A 17,223-nucleotide genomic window follows, 5' to 3' on the forward strand; every position below is an offset into this window, starting at 1 on the left:
ATCAGCTGGAACCAGTCTGGCCATTCTCAGAACTCTGGCATCAAAGCATTCGTGCCCACAGAAATGCTGCTCACTGAATATTTTCTCTTTTAGGGACCATTTTCTGTAAACCCTAGAGATAGTTTTGTGTGATAATCCTAGTAGATCAACAGTTTCTGAAATACTCAAACCAGCCTGTCTGGCAGCAACAACTATATCACGTTCAAAGTTACTTAAGTCACCTTTCTTGCTCATTCTAATGCTCGGTTTGAACTGCAGCAGATCATCTTGACCATGTCCACATGCCTTAATGCATTGAGTTGCTGCCATGTTTTCGTTAACGTTAATGTTTGCATTAAAGGAGTGTAAATAGAGTGGGTCAGACCATTTTTGACCACTTCATACATTTGTTTAAAGATTTGTGTTTTTGGAACAAACTTTGTTTGTTATAAGTTGTATCCTAATTTTAATGGAATTTTTGTAGATTGATCATTTACAAAAATAAAGGAGATCGAATAAAGTGAGACAAATGAAGTTTGCTTGAAACTAATTCGGATACCCCACTTCCATAGCTAAATCAACAGGCCTGAAGACTCTGATAAATGAAAAATATCCAAACTTTGTGGCATGACCTGTTTTGAGTCTATACACAAGACAGATAATTAAATCTACAGATCTACACTGCAGTCTGCAAGCAGAGGCGACTCTAAAGATGTCTGTGCAGTGCTTGCCAAGTAATCTGGGGGGCAATATGAGCATCAAAATATTATGATCCATTTTAATCAATACATTTCAAAAAAGGAAGACTGTAGAGAAGATCTTTTTTTCCAAAGAGACACATGACTAAGACTTCAATCTGCTTTCTGATCCAACAGAATTCTTGATGAAACCTGCGCTGGCATCACATTGCCCCTCAGCTTATACATACATGAAGACATGCACCATCTTGTCTCGATTTAAAATAAAGCGCTTATGGTGAACTAACCGCAGCGCATAGAAACACAAACACATCAAAACAAATCTGAGTGCACTGACAACCCTCAAAGCCAGAGCTTAAAAAAGGTCTGAACTGCACAGCATGTAACATTCACCACACTCATTTGTTTGTATGTGCTGGAGGGCCAGAGCTCTTGTGTGTGAGATTGTTAGCACATGGCTCACTTTAAAAACACATACAAAGCCTTTATATATAGTCTTTATAATTTCAGAAGACAAAGGAGAAAATTTAAAGGCAAAAAAAAAAGTGCAAAAGAGAATGACTACAGCTGCCTGGAAATTAAATGAAGACATTAAAACAGGATTTCTGCAGGTTTCACCAAGTCAAATTTAAAACTTTAGGACCTTTTTAAGATCATCAAAAATGACATTTTACATGTATAGGGTGTTAGACTAGAATTTTTTTTTTAATAGCCCATCAAAAACAAATTCTAATCAGTTATTTCTTAGCCACATTTTTAAAATAACATGTCAAAAAATAAAGCAAACAAGCAGACCTTAGTTGTATACATACTATCTTAAAAAACTCTTTAAAAAAATAAAAAATAAACAATGCATGCACAACAAACTGTTATAGTGTTAATTATAAATAGAGTTTAGCTATTATTGTGATGTATTGTTGGTGATTGGATAGGTGTTGAATCGATTGGGTAGCTTTACATGTACAAAGGAAAATTAGGATTCGTTTAAAATTATTTAAGACCTACAACAAAATATTTCTGTGCGTTTAAGACTTTAAGACCTAAAATTTAGTTTTTGAGCTTTAAGGCCCCACGGACACCCCATTTAAAGTAAAAAAAATAATTAAATAAATAAAAAATTGTAAAAGTAGAAATGCCACATCACCATTTCTTCAACTGAAGAAAAATCTACATAAAAAAGACTAGCTATATATATATATATATATATATATATATATATTTTTTTTTTTTTTTTTTTTTTTAATTATCGCGATTAATCACATTTAAAATATTGAAACTTGTCATTTTGGCTATTCAAATGTAAAATTAATGTAAATGCAAGACAAAAAATATTTAAATTCAAAATATAATTGTTTATTAGAATTAAAATTCAAAATATAATTGTTTAATAGAATTTTTGTTTACCTTGTAACAAAGATTTCTTTATGTAAACAACATACCCACAATAAAAGATCCTGGCTTGACAGCCATATTTATTAAAGAAATTAAAACACAGGCATGTTAATGACATTTAAATTTCAAAACAATCAATGCCAATAAAGAAAACATTGATTTCCATGTTGGATTCTAAGTGGACTGCAAAAAAAAATGCCAAAATACAGGAATAGCAAATATGGAAAATGAAAAATTATAATAATAAACTATAGAACACAAACTGTTGCACTCATTGTAAAGTTTTATTGCTGATACTCAAATAATGTTGAGAACATTAGTTATAGAGTAGAAACAATTTAGCTTAATCCTCCTTTACATTCATCCAGTTGCTAAGACTAGGAGTATCCCGCAAGTGCACGGAGGCTCCCAAATGCCCGCAAATGAATGATAATTTCTCGCAAACCGGTCATTAAATACATTGCACACCCCTCTCCCCCACATCCCTCCTAGCTCTTCAGGTAGCCTATGTCGTGCGCAACTCAACCCCACCGTCCTTCAGGTTCGTCTCGCGCGCACACGCCCCTACTCATATACGTCGCTCACTCCACCCCTGACACCCCTCAACGGGCCTGACACAGACACACACACAACGCGCTGCAGACGTTTTGGCCAAACGGCCTTCCATACTGGAGCGACTCCCCTCAGATTCAACACGCATGATCACGTTTATTAAATTTGCTTAAACTAAGCTTCCTAAAGTATTACTGTATTTCACAAGGATTTTGACAACAACGCGAAGCATACGCTTTCGTTTCGTTTAAAGAGGAAACATGCTAAACTTGGAGGGCTCATGCTGAAAGGCAGAGTATGGCCTGTCTTTGACAGCTCGCGACTTCACCAGAGACTTTGAGTACATTCACATAAGACACCAATACTCCAATTTTAATATGATTAAGATTATACTCTTATTAAAATTCTACCTTGTAGCCTAAGCAGTGATTTTATTACCTGAAAGGAGCACCGATTCACGAAACGCTGAGGATTTTCTTTCTGTTCGCCATGCGGTATCAACTTACAACAGAAGTCAAAAGTTAAAAATGAAACACCCGAAATTGCATGAAACTTTGGAGAGCCTGGTGATGAGACTAATTGTTTTATACTGAAACTTGCCTTCAAAAAGTGCATCCTTGGTCATATCCAAATTTCTTGCATGCTAAACACACGCCCACCACAACAGGAAGTAAAAAAAAACCTGCAACTGCGTTAATTGCGTTAATTTTTTTAAAGCGTTAATTATTTAAAATTAAATCGCATGCGTTAACGCGTTAATTTTGTATATTATATATACACCAACAAACACACACACACACACAGAGAGAGAGTATATTATTTATAATTGTTATTTATACAGTACATTTATATAATTATATAAATTATATAAATATATATTTATATAAAATAGTTTTATTGTTATCCACACAATTAAAACCCCAGTGTTCAAAAGGTAGAGCCAGTTAAAAGATTAGTTCAGCTAAAAATGTGAAAATTCTAACATTTACCCATTGTGAAGACAACTAAACCTTGACTAAAAGACTTGAGCTGCATCCCAAATGGCACACCATGCACTATGTACTTTTGCACTTACACACTCAACAGCAGAGTATATGTATCTAGTGTCGTCTCAAATGGAACACTAATGTTTTTTTTACTAAGCGGAAATTCAAACCGTTTCCCAGATGTCGTTTGCCGGTTGCCAAATCAGTGAAATAAATGACCAAAGTAACAAACAATACTTGCCATGAGTTTAACCGCAATCACCATTAGGAGGCGATATAATCACTCTCATGGGAGAATTTTGCTTCCACAACCCAAAATAAATAAAGAAATCCAACATGAGTGCCTGAAAGCTGCGCCCCTTCCGCCATGTGAGCAAAGCTGCAACTGTTGAGTGTGTGAAGTGTCCATCATTCTACACTTAGTTTTACTGGTTGAATAAGTGCATCATCAGGGTAATTAAAGTGTACTTATTCTTTTTAGAGTTTTCAGTGTGAACGCAATACTTACACTATTTATACTACAAAATGGCATAAAATAGTGCATAAGTATGCGGTTTGGGATGCACCTTCTTTTTTCATCCCTCTATTTAAAGTCTATTCACACAAAAATGATGTTATATAAAAAATAAATAAATAAATAAAAAAGCAAGGGGTTTAACCCAAGTGTTCTAAACAGATGCAACTGCTATATCCTGAGCAAACTTGTTTCTCTTTCATTCAGAAAAAAAAAAACTGATTGGTGAAAGGATGCACAATGAAGTCTGCTTGTCAAATGATGAAAAAAAATATCTTTAAAATAATTTGATAAATGCACTCCAAAAAAAAAGAAGAAAAAAAAAGAAATTGACTAACTTTCTATTGACTGATGAAAATCTGTTCCTCACAGCATATGGCTTCAAAAGACTTAGCCGTTGTGTGAAGCTCCAATGGAACACTTCAAGAATGTTGGGAATGCCATAATGGTCAGCAGTTTCATTAGAGTGATTCATTTCTTCTTAACCACATTTCAGCATCTATGGCTACATTTATGGCAAGAACCAACTAATCCACTTTCTTATATAAGTCTTTTTAGGCCTGGAAAACAAGTTGACAGTAAAACTTGGGGCAGCAGAGTCAGGCCATCAGTGAGCTTCTGTCAGGTTTGTTTGTTTGTTATGTTCTACACACCACCACTTGTTGGGCTCACATCAGAGAGAGAGTTTGCCTGATTCAGCATGTAGAACCGGCATGTCCGTCTGAGAAAGGGTGCTTTGACTGGCTTTTCAGCGGGGACAAAAGCTGAAGTGATGAAGCTAAAACAACAAAAGGAAACCCAGCAAGCATTTTTTTGTTGTTTTCAAAAGATATCAAATAGAAGTCTAAACAGTTGTCTTGGCTAAAACAAGGCTAAATTTGGGCTGTTAGTGAAAATCTAATAAGCATCTATGTTTAGGCAAAAACTACACTAGTTATCAAATAAACAGCAATGAATGACTTCACATATAAAGTCTGTCTAATCGGTCTATTAGACGACTAGTCTAGTGTTGGACTATTCTTAGACACCTATTATATTTTCACTGACAACCCAAGTTTAGCCTGGTTTTAGACAAGCTGTATGTTTAGATGTCTATTGGACGCCTATTAAACAAAACTGTTTGCTGGGAACACAAAGTTATCGCTGTCATTTTGTCACGTTTACTTAATATCTGTAGTCAAGGATTATCAGCATTAGACATTCACATGAGTGAACCCCTCTGTAGTGAGTAAGAAGTACTGTGAAGTGGGATGTCAGCTCTTACAGTTACGGTTTGCATATGTGTAGCAGAACATTCGTTATAATTTTCTCTTTGGTTTGTTTACATGCAGCTTTTTACACTAGACGGTCCCAGGGAGATGATTTTTATCACTTCTAATTCTTTGAAGTCAGCTTGGTTTGCCCTGAGTTTTCCACACAAGTTAGAAGAGGGACAATTCAGATTTTTGAGTTAACCTATTGAGCATGTCTTTGGCCTATTGGGAGAAACAAGAGCATCCGGAGTAAACCGACATTGACACAGGTGTTTTTGTCCTTGCTACAGCTTGAAGTAGGGAGCTTCTTGCTATGAGACAGTGCTAGCCACTGTGCCACCTCCATTTTTGGTAAACGATCTCTAAGGAAAATTATATAGTGAGACTTTCAGGCCAAAGGTAAGAGCTCAAGTAGCAAATGGCTCCTGGTGATGTCCATGGCAGTGAAATAGCATTGATGGGCAGGACCGGATCACTTTACTCAAATGGCAAAGCAGAACCGGAATAGAAAAGCAATGCGCACCCAAACGCTCTGCCATTAAAACTTAAGCTAACTTCCTCTGGGTCTTCTTCTAAAACAACTATCTTTTATACCAGGCCAAAGGAAACCAAGATGATTTGGTCTCCTCAGCATGACTTCATGTAAAAGTTGCCAGCAATTTATAATAGAGATACCACATGAGTAAGGGATTCAAAAAAAAAAAAAAAAAAAGTTAACCAAAAGTTTTTGGTCATAAATCACACTTCATGTGAAGACTCGCAGAATTTCTGGATTTGAACAAGGAGTACCTTCATCTTAAACTTCATCCCTGATGGATATCTTTGCTATTTCCTTTCAACAATGATAAAAGAAGCTGCTTCTTTATGCTCAGTGGACTCTGCAGAACATGCCGAGCAAAGTTTCACAGATCTTATATTGGCCTATGGGGACCACAAGAAATTCAAGCTATTTCATTCACTAGCACCAGCTGGTGGATCTCAAGTCACTTCTGCAAGGTGGCATCTAAAACAGCTGCTTATTTGGTGAGGCATGGGGATGCCCATTCAGTGATGTTGAGGTTTGCGGATCTATTTTTGAACTTTCCTCTTTCTTGTTTGAATTTAAGAGACCCTGCAGTCTGAGCGGAGGCCTGATTTTACAAGGAAAGGAGGAAGTCAAGGGACAGTGATAATTCTGTACACCGCTCCGAGAACAAAGACAAACCTCAAGAGGAACGTTTCCCGAAGTTAATCTTCTGAAAGGAACATGTGCACGTTAGTGATACGGACCATTTTATTTGGCTTTCTCCTTGCCCTATCATTCAGTTGGTTCCCATAACATCCTCAATCTTTTGAGAACACTGGTGGTGAGAGAAAAAAAATTTAAGCACCGAACAATGGGCTGCAAAGCAAATATTGCAAAGTTTTCTTCTTTTGCTTTAGTTGATATAAAACTATAATAAATATTCTGTTTCAAAGGTTTTCAAATGATTAAAGCTTCAGATATAATACAAATACCTTATGAAAGACCCCCTCCCCCCTTCTAACATATTAAAGCAGCTATATACAGTACCTATTGCATTACCTATTGCTTAAAAAAACGAATTGAGGTCTTGTATTCTTTTTAATCCTAAGAGTCAGATTTATGTGATCATCAATATAGTGAAAGAGTAATATTGTAATAAAGTATTAAACTTTAATACTACTATACAATATAATCCCTAATATGTCAGAGCAGATTTTTCAGCACCAACTACAGTCTGCACTGATACGTCCTCCTCCATTCCATTATGTTGACTTAGCTTATTAAAAGCATCATTTGCTTTATTGTGCAAATGATAAATAGAATACTAGTAGTCAAAGTAGGGCCGGGCAATTTGGTCTACAATTAAAATCTCGATTAATTAAACATCTTAACTCCTTTACAATTATTAAATAATTTCTTTTATATATATTTTTTTATGTTTTTACCCTCATAGTTTTGTACAGTAAAAATGCTCACGTATAACAAGAGAAAGATTTTTTGATTAAAGGAAGCATTACTTGATTATAAAATAACTGAAACACTATCTATTACCTAGGGTTATTTAATGAACATTATTGCTGAACAAATTAAAACACAAATTGCCTAAAAGAAGCCTCTCCACATCTCAAACCCTCATCACCGATACCAAACTGACCAATCACAAATCATGCGCTATGCATTGTTGACGTATAGATACATTTTTTTGAGAGGCGCGCGGGCTGCGCCAGATGTGCTCTTGGCAGAAGTATAATGTCAGAATAATGTAATAAGTGTAAATCATAATATAATAAGAATAAAAACAGCCTTAACAGAGCAGGATTGCGTGACTCCCCACATGACAGGGGAAGTAATTGAAAATTTTGACCTGGAAAAAAAATAGATCGATTATAGGTTTTGAATGTCGATTTCGATTACTTTGATTAATTCCCCATCCCTACGTGAAAAAAACAAAGATTATTTGGAATATGCTTACATCACCTCTTCATTACTCCATCAAATTTAAAAACACCTTTTTAAGGTTGAGAGCATCTGTGATAACGCCAATAACTCGAGGCTAAATGCAAAAGCAAATGACATTAGACACCTAAGGCTACAATAGAGGCCGCCATAAATGGCAACGACTATAAAAAGAAGTTTCCGAAAGTATGATTTAATGATTGGAGGCAAATGACTTCAACCAACTCAATTTTAACTTTTTGTCTGCTGTACCCAACAACATCATATTCCAATGAGTTAGTTTAATAATGTCTGTTACCGGAAGGTCATAAATCAAACGTTAAGCCAGTTGGTGTAACATTGCAAGTCTTCAATGAACCGAGCTGTCATGTACAGTGTCCTTCCGGCCACTCCTGTTTTGACTATGCAGCACATGCGTCGCTATAATATAGAACTGGTGGGACGTTCAGAAGACTACAGAGCAGCTGCTTTCCCAGCCAATCAATACATTTTTTTGGGATCTGGGCAGGGTTAAAAATAGGAAGTCCTAGGAGAGCCTTTTTAAGGTCACCGAATGGGATCTTGGTTGCAACTAAAATAAATATGGCATAAAGACAAATGTCTTGGTGACAAAAACATGACTCGAACAAGTGTCAGCTTTATATTTTTTTCTATCACAATATCTGTTTTGGTCAATATAACAATCCAAATGTTATTTAACTAAAGTGCACCTTTATCAATCTTGAACAAGCAATTGAATTCACATGTAACTTCTGAAAAAAGCAGAACCAAATGACACCAATGCAACACCATATGACATGTTGATACATCGGCACAGCTATATAGAGTCTCTTGACTGTGCCCGAGCAATTACTGCTATTGTTGGTTTAAGAATGACAGGAAGGCTGAAGGTTGAACGATGACTCACAATCCCAGCAGTTCTCAATGCATTTTAAACAGCACCAGAGTGCACCGATTCTATTTAAATATCAAAAGCATAATACTATGACTGAAATTTCCAGGGCAACAGTAACAAAATCTTACATATGCAAATTAGGGACGTCAAGTAAACACATCTTTTTCTTTTAAAGAATAGGTACAAACATTGTCCAAGTTCTAAATGTTAAAAATAGTGTAGTGACATAAATGGCGAGTACAGACTCGCACGTCACTGCGTGATAACGCACATTTCTAAAAAAAAGAAAACATAATTGCATCATTTCCACATTTAAGTATATATTCAAACCACAAAATAAAATGTTCAACCATGTAGTCAAACGAGCTATTTATTCCTGAACCAAGCAAACGGCATTACAACAAGCATGCTAAAGGGCATAGTCGTGATTCAACCCATAAGACTCACCCGTCTGCGACAGAAGGGCAGACTTTGAGCTATAATGTTGATGCTGAAGATTTTGAGGACCTTCTGGGGGGGTATAGGCTCCTTGGTGACTTCCTTGGGGTCAGCCAGCTCCAGTGCCAGGCTCTCCGGGGGAGCCTGTGGAGCCTTCTCCTTGCCCGAGGACTTGGTCATCTTTCTCCTCGGGCCGGATGAAAAACGGGGAATAGGGCAATGCCGCAGCATTGCAAACCCAAGGCTAGTGGGTCATATCCCAGAAGAAGAAAACTGTTGGGAGTTACTCAGTACCTGAATAACTAAACTTGCCCAGAATCCAACACACAAGAGCTTTAAGAGACACAACAGTTTTAAGTGTTCACACCAAGCTCGCTGCCCTGGACTGTGGCCCCTTTTAAAATATCAGAGGGTCTGATGTCACTGGTGAGTGAGTATGCTGGGCCCAGCAGCAGCTGTCCTGTACTGAACTGCCCCCACACAAACACACAAGCACATGAATCTACTTCCCTTGCTAGTCCATCATGGAGCAACGAGGCCTCTGAGACTTACATGAGTGATACACATTTACTTTTCTCACATTTGCAAACACTAAAGGTGCAAACAAAATAATTCACATTAGCAAAACTCCACAGACAAGAGAAGGTCCACTGGCTTGCCCATAGCGTGTAAAAAGCACAAAACACACAACTAACCTGAAAACAAAGTAGGGATGTCGAGATCTGATCATGTGATCGGAAATAAGGCCCAATCACACGTTTTCAGGCTCGATCCGACTGAACATTACCTCCCGATAAGGACTTGATTACTTTAACATCTATGTGGTGGCACAGAGTTACACCTTTTTGGACACAGAAACAGCAACGCGTGTGGCATGACATCATTTTGTTGCAGAGACGCTATTGGTTAAATACTGGCAAAGTAGAACACAGAAGCAGCTTGAAGCGGAAAGCACAAGCATGTCTGCGGTCTGGAGGTATTATCCACTTGTTCAGAGTGGCTTCCGGGTCCAAGCGCTTTATCAAACTGTATGGGGGTACTTATAAAATCGTAATAATAAACGTTTAAAAAGCGATGTAACACTTTCGAAAATCACGAGCGCTATAAATGTATCCATGTCTAATATCAGATGGGCTGAAAGTGATATATTTTTATAAATTGATAACATTTTGGTATTTGTGATGCAGCAAGCCCAGATACTGTTGTGTACACTATGATTGCATTTAAAACTCACTCTATGTGTGATATGACTAAAAAGTGGTCAAACATATTTTCATAATTCAAATAAGTAGCGGCTTTGACCAAAAAACAGTATTTCATACGTCACCGAGACATCATGACTTGACTTAAGCAGATAAAGTTGATGAAAACAACATTGCCATGGCAAACTGTGAGATATGTAAATTTGGGATTGCGTGCCTGGTATTTTAAGTTGAAGTGCTATTTGTTTTTATAATAAATTTTACTTTAGATTTTCAGTTGCACTAAAGTTCGAAAGTGAAGAATTGATTTTATTTATCACTTGATGGTTCAAGCTACCTCACAGAAGTGCTCTGTTTTTTGATGGAGCTGTTAAATGTTAAAATAAGGTGAATTAAATAAAGCATAAGGAACATCCTGGATCTGTTTCTTCACTCTTCTTTACTCTTTTTTTAATGTATTATAGAAGTACTGTATCAGATCGATTTTCAGTATCAGTTGATGCTCAAAATCAAATAAGTCTGAGACATCTGGACATCCCTAAAACAAAGCATCTTTTTCCTGGTCAACATATAGAATTCAAATTCCAAATGAACTTAAAAACTAAATCTGTATGGGTGAATTACAAGAACACTGGAATTACTCAACTTGATGCGTTCACAGATTGGGGTTGATCAGTGCAGACCATGACACCATGGTTAAGGACATTATTTTAACTTTCAGAATAACTGTCAAACATAATGCCCTCAAAGACTTGTTTATTAACGAGTTGCAAGGACACTACACAGACAAAATAGTTATGTTTGTGTAAATGGGTCAACATGTTTGTGTAAATGGGCCATCACAGAAGCAGAAGAAAGAGCCTCCAGCAACATTCAGAGGTATGCAAGCAGTTTGGCTTCACCATAAAACATAATGATGGCAGAAGGAGGATGGTGGACCAGAATGGAATATTATGAAGACACTGTGGCATGAGAAAGCAGGGTGTTTGATGTGGTAATACCCAAGGCCACACACACCTGAGGCAAATTCAGCCTGGTGTGCTAGTGACAGGATATAAAAATATTTTTTATATAATATTAGTTTTATATTTTATAAACCTGTTGTTTTGTATTCACCTGTATTCGGTGTTTTACTGCTTTTAATAACAACGATAAAAAAACAAATAAATGCATTTTAGATATTAAAATATATATTTATTGAATATTTGGTTTAAGAATATTAGTTATTCATACGACTAATTAATTGTATTTTTGTTGAAACCTTAGGTTCCATAGTTTAATAAAAATCAAAAGCTTTTGTATTACATTGTTACTAAAAACACTGTAATTAAACTTTACAGAGCAACAGGTAATTAAGTTTAATTATATGTTTTGACTATGCAAAAAAATAGACTAACTTACTGCCAACACTGTAAAATATTTCATTGTTCAGAGACAGGCAAAATCCCTTAATTTACATAATTTATGAGGAGGCACACAAACAGCAAATATATCTGCCTTAACAGTCTAAGAGTCAACATTTCAAGCTAGCCATTAGCAGTCATGACAGCAGTCGTGCTCCACATGGCATTCGACAACTACTAACATTTTAAAGGCTTGTAAATCTGGGTTTCCTACAGAAAACAGCAGGTGTGCCTAAATCCAACCTTCATAATATATTTAGCCATATAAACAAGTCTGAAATATGAATAAAGTTACACAACCCTGAAGTACATAAAGTTTTACCACTGAAATCAAGATACTGTGTATACTCATTACTTTTCCAGAGTTTACTCATGCTGTGAATGATAAACTACAATTATACAATTTGATACAGAGTTAATGTTTGGCCACAAAATTAGATCCTCTTCATCCAAGCAAGTACTTTGCATATTTGTGTGTTCTATATAGTGTGAACGTGTAATCGAAATGTAATCCAGACAACGTTCATTCAATACATTGTTATTGTCATGTGACTAACAGTTAGTTTGCCTCAGGCACAAATGATCCATCTTTCTGAAAAAACTAGTGCAATTCTGAGTCTGCTTCCAGCATATACACATGATTGTGCAAAGGTGTCTGTGTTTGTGTACGGTGCACTTGCTTGTGGATGTGTGCATGTTTGTGTGTATATATAAAAAAAGCTAACTGTTAAACTACCATAGATATATGACGGCAACGCTATTCTACTGCACTATTGTTATCAAGTTGCTTTGGATAAAAGAATCGGCTAAATGAATAGTTGATACACACTTTGGATTTTCTCTATATATTGTTAGTTATTAAAGTTATTATTTGCCAAATATTTTGGGAATTTAAACAGTCTTTTCAGTAACCTTGGTAAACAAACCATCAATGGCAGCCATTGACACACATAGCATGTTTTTTTTTGTGTTTTTTTTTTGCCTATTATGGAAGTTAGTGACATCCATGAATTGCTTGGTATGCCAACATTTTTCTAAATGTATATTGTGCTTTGTTTAGAAAAGTAAAGAAAAATATGTTTGGAAAAAGTAGAAGACAAGCAAAGGCTGATAAAAGAAACTTTTCAATGAACTACACCTTTAAGTAGACTGTAAAAAAAAATGCTGTAACATTTACAGTATTACTGGCAACCAAAATTGAAATTTGTATTATAAAAGTGCACTAAAAAACTAAAGCACAATTGTAATTGCTCATTTACAGTGAACTTGTAAATTTTACCACATTACTAGAAACCAAAACTCCCAGTAATACTGTACAATTTACAGCATTTTTTTACAATGTAGAGAAGTAATTTAGGATGGAGCCAAAGAAAAATGTTTTCATATTTGGGGATTCACATATTTGTGTATGAAACTGTATGGTGTTCACCACTGAAAACTGCTTTTTATTATAGAGCTGCAAAGCTACTTTATTTTTTTTTTTAAAACTTATAAAAAATAAATAAATAAATAAAAAAGTTGCATTCAGGCCAACTTCTTTCATTCCTTTAAGATAATGAAACGCATTAGTATCTGCATTTTAGGCGCCCCAGAGCATATTCTGATTGTTTCAGAGCTTTATTTTTTAACATCTTCTCTAGCGCAAAGTGCTTTTGTGGAACATAAAGTGGTCCTGTGAGGAAGAGACACTGAGTTTACTCAAATCAAATTGACCCGGGAGGGCCGATCTCATTTTTAGCCCTGCCCTGAAAACCCATAAGCCTCTGTCCTCTCACTTCATACAGACCCACATAAGCCTTCCCCTAATCTCATGGCGCACAACTATGTGCCGTATGTGCACTGCTGAGCCTCGGCCCGTTAGCATGACTGGCACAAAGTAATTGCAGGGAATGCCAGAAATGCAAGGGATTTAACCCTGGCTCCTGCAGAATGTCAGGCACAGCCTTCTGTTAGGAGGAATCCTTTATTCTGCATGCCCGTCGCTTTTTAAATATAGCCTCTTTAGGGCCTTTGGGGGAAGAAAGTAGGGTCTGGAAAGGAAGAAAAGGGAACTTTCATTTGAGAGATCAAATACAGATCACACCACAACTTCACACAGAAGAACACAAGCACTTCTTCAGAGAAAATGAAACAAATCTTAGAAGAAGAAAACACCAACAATGCCAAGGATCTCATAAAAATGCACTTCCCTGTTTTTTTTCCCTGAAAAACAAGCTTTTTATGTTCACACAATAACTCAATAATAAGCAAAAATAACATAACAGCGATTTGCAAAATTGTTGTTGCAATCAAAACTATTTAAAATCATTTGTTAATTGAAATGAAGCGTGAATAACACACACAGTCTGTACTCAGGCGGGCCGCCCAGGTTTATTATTTATTATTTTTTTTAACACCAATATTATCATTCTTTTACACTTTTTTTTTTTTTGTATCCGCCAAAGATAACGAAACATCCGCATTTGATTAACCAGTGGAAAATCCTCTCTACACATTTCATACTGCTCATTGTATGTGCGTGAGAACTGTCAACAACAATTCCTCAGACAGTCTCTGGCTCTACAGAGAACCAGAGATGGGCCTTTTTGAGGCTTAAATATGCATCCAGTGACTGTAGCCAGTTTTTTGTTTTTGTTTTTAAATCTCCTAAAATGTCTGGGAATCGACTTTTGCTTTCACTTTCTAAAGTTGTTGCGTTTTTGCATTACTCTTTTATTAAAGACTACTTTCCGCTTACCTTCGCAGCTCACATCGCACACAGCGAGACAGAGAGAAAAAGTATATGATTTAATTTAAACAAATCCTTAAATTCTTTAAACAATTCAGAAAAACTTTACTAAAAACACACAAAGAGGACGAAATGACATCTAAACTGGCTGCAAAATAAATGTAGACCATCAGAAATGGTCAATCAACTCATTTTTCTTTCTTAAATAATCTACACTTTTTATTCTAACTATTAATTAATTATTAATAAATATCCTTTTTAGTGATAGTCTATTTTCAAAAATTTGTCCTGCAATTCATTTTTGCAGTATATGCTAATTATACATATCTAAAATGCTTTGGCAAAATGTACTTAATGTCATGTCAAAAAAGCAACCTGAACTGTAACCCATTGAAAGGAAACATAATAAATCAGTATTGTTAAAAATCATATTTTTTTCGTGTCACATGTAGTTACCCATTTATATGCCATGGGTAAAGGATGTGTCTCAATTCAGCCATCATCGCAAGTATATTTCAAACTTGTGGGAAGCACTGAGAGTATTGAATGAAAAACAAACTGAAAGTGCTAATGATTGAAAGATTGATGAATGGATGATAAAAATTGTAAATAAAAACTTAAAAAATATACAGTAAAGCCAAAAAGCAAATAAAGACAGAACAAAAGCATGTGTAATAATTCAAAGTTTACCAAGTCAACCAACTGAAATCTTTATATAAAACAATTTTTAAAAATACTAAGAATACTAAATAAATGAATACCAAAATGACAATTTTAAAACTGGCTAAAGTCTTTTAAAGTGACATTTGTGGAAAAAAAAACAAGTGATTCATGATCAAAAAAGAAATAATAAACCAAAAGAGCTACATTAGCTACCCTCCTGACACTGCTGGACCTTATAACATTTGACTCCACTTTCAATACATGTACAAAAAATTACGCATTGTTTAATACATTCAAATAAAAAATTATTTAATAATAAAAAATAATTAATAATAAAGAAAGAGAAGGGCTGCACGGTTGGGCAGTGGGTCGCACATTCGCCTCACAGCAAGAAGGTCACTAGTTCGAGCCTCAGCTGGCGTTTCTGTGAGGAGTTTGCATGTTCTCCCCATGTTTGTGAGGGTGCTCCGGTTTCCCCACAAGTCCAACAACATGTGGTACAGATGAATTGGGTAGGCTAAATTGTCTGTAGTGTATGTGTTTGAATGAATGTGTAAGAGTGTTTTCCAGTGATGGGTTACAACTGGCAGGGCATCTGCTGCGTAAAACATGCTGGATAAGTTAGCGGTTCATTCCGCTGTGGCGACCCCAGATTAATAAAGGGACTAAGGCGATAGAAAAATGAATAAATGAATCAATGAGAATAAAATGCTAATTTTCATTCTTTCTTTCGAAGCATTCTTATTGATTGTAAACTAAAATATACCAAATAATTACCATGGGGCATTTGTGAGGTCAGAAGAGTAATCTTAAAAACCAGACTACACTCTTAAATGACTACATATACTGCTGTCCATACACACTGTATGTAAAAAAATACAAACACACAAACTCGGATGAACCATTGCTCTAAGTGACGTGTGACAAGCAGTCAAAGGGTTAAATTAATGAGATCTGATCTCAAAATAAACATGGCACTGAAGTAACACTCAGAGAGAACATAAAATCACTGATAACATTAAAAGGTTGCATGCTTGTAAAGAGAGTGGAAATTAAACATTATGAAAATATAAAAAAAAAGGTTATAATATGGTTTGGCTTTAGTTGGTTTTAAACCTGAAACTGAAGATAAAAAGAGATTGGCAACAAACATGTATTTCTTATAACACACATCGTTGGGACGTTTCTTTAACAAGATCAACTAATTTGGGCTTTCCCCTTGTTATGTCAATAAGTCCATTTCTTTAGTTTAACTGGTATTAAATACAGCTCTTCTACATTTAAGTCAACCTCTTTCATACAACTCAAAGTACCAAGATGAAAGAACAATACACGCTCTTCCTCTACAGCGCTAAAACAGAATAAATAATCAGAGACTATTGTGTGTGAGAGCATGAAAACAAACACAGCACAGCTATAACATGCAGACCAGGCCACAAGCCTGCAGTCGACTCATTTGAGAGTAAAACAACCAAATGAGCGATTAAAAATTCAAATGCTCATGAATCATTTATGCCTGAGATGCTTGAGGGAAAAAAGTTCTTCACAAGGTTATTCAGGGACGGGTTTTTTGTTTTTTTTATGACAATGGCGTATTTAGAACAAAAGGCGATCCTCCAGTGAAGCTCTAAGACAAGAGTTTTCCACATGGACGGTCTGCAAGGGCATTGAAACACTCTGCTGTTCATAAACCCACTGTAAGTCGTCAAAGATAATAGTTTGAGGAGTATTTGAATCATGTTTCCTTTATTCATGGTTTTTCGTGTATGTTTAGTACAAAGTTTAACAATTAAATTTAAATCCTAAAGCACAGAATTGAACCAAAAGCAGCACAGGCTAATTCTTAGAAAGCATAAAGTTTGTTGGTGGAAATCTCAGAGATGGTTCATTTAAAAAACAACTTCACATTTAGCTGATGACAGACACAGCTTATGACAGACGATAAACAGGTGCTGTTTGCCTGAATATTACACATACTGTAAAACACCATTTTAGAATATTCCTGAAGGAAAAAGATTCAATGCTAGTGTGTTCAGTTTGGCTTAAAGTTAAAAACGGA

General features: G+C 35.8%; 1 protein-coding gene across 4 annotated transcripts in view; it reads right to left on the minus strand.

Annotated features, from left to right (window-relative positions):
- The window catches only part of fbxw7 (F-box and WD repeat domain containing 7), a 281,944-nt gene that overhangs the window by 111,303 nt on the left and 153,418 nt on the right, over positions 1-17,223 (minus strand). For 2 of the 4 annotated variants that reach the window (XM_087237224.1, XM_087237223.1), the window contains exon 1: positions 9,178-9,557. The exons of the other annotated variants lie outside the window; for them this stretch is intronic. In XM_087237224.1, coding sequence (XP_087093350.1) covers positions 9,178-9,399 — 222 coding nt within the window. In that variant the 5' untranslated portion in view covers positions 9,400-9,557. Of the gene's footprint in view, positions 1-9,177; positions 9,558-17,223 lie in introns of those variants that run through there. 4 annotated transcript variants of the gene reach the window in all.

Source organism: Danio rerio, chromosome 1, assembly GCF_052040795.2.
Source record: "Danio rerio strain M-AB ecotype USA chromosome 1, GRCz13ab, whole genome shotgun sequence".
NCBI classification, from domain to species: Eukaryota; Metazoa; Chordata; class Actinopteri; order Cypriniformes; family Danionidae; genus Danio; species Danio rerio.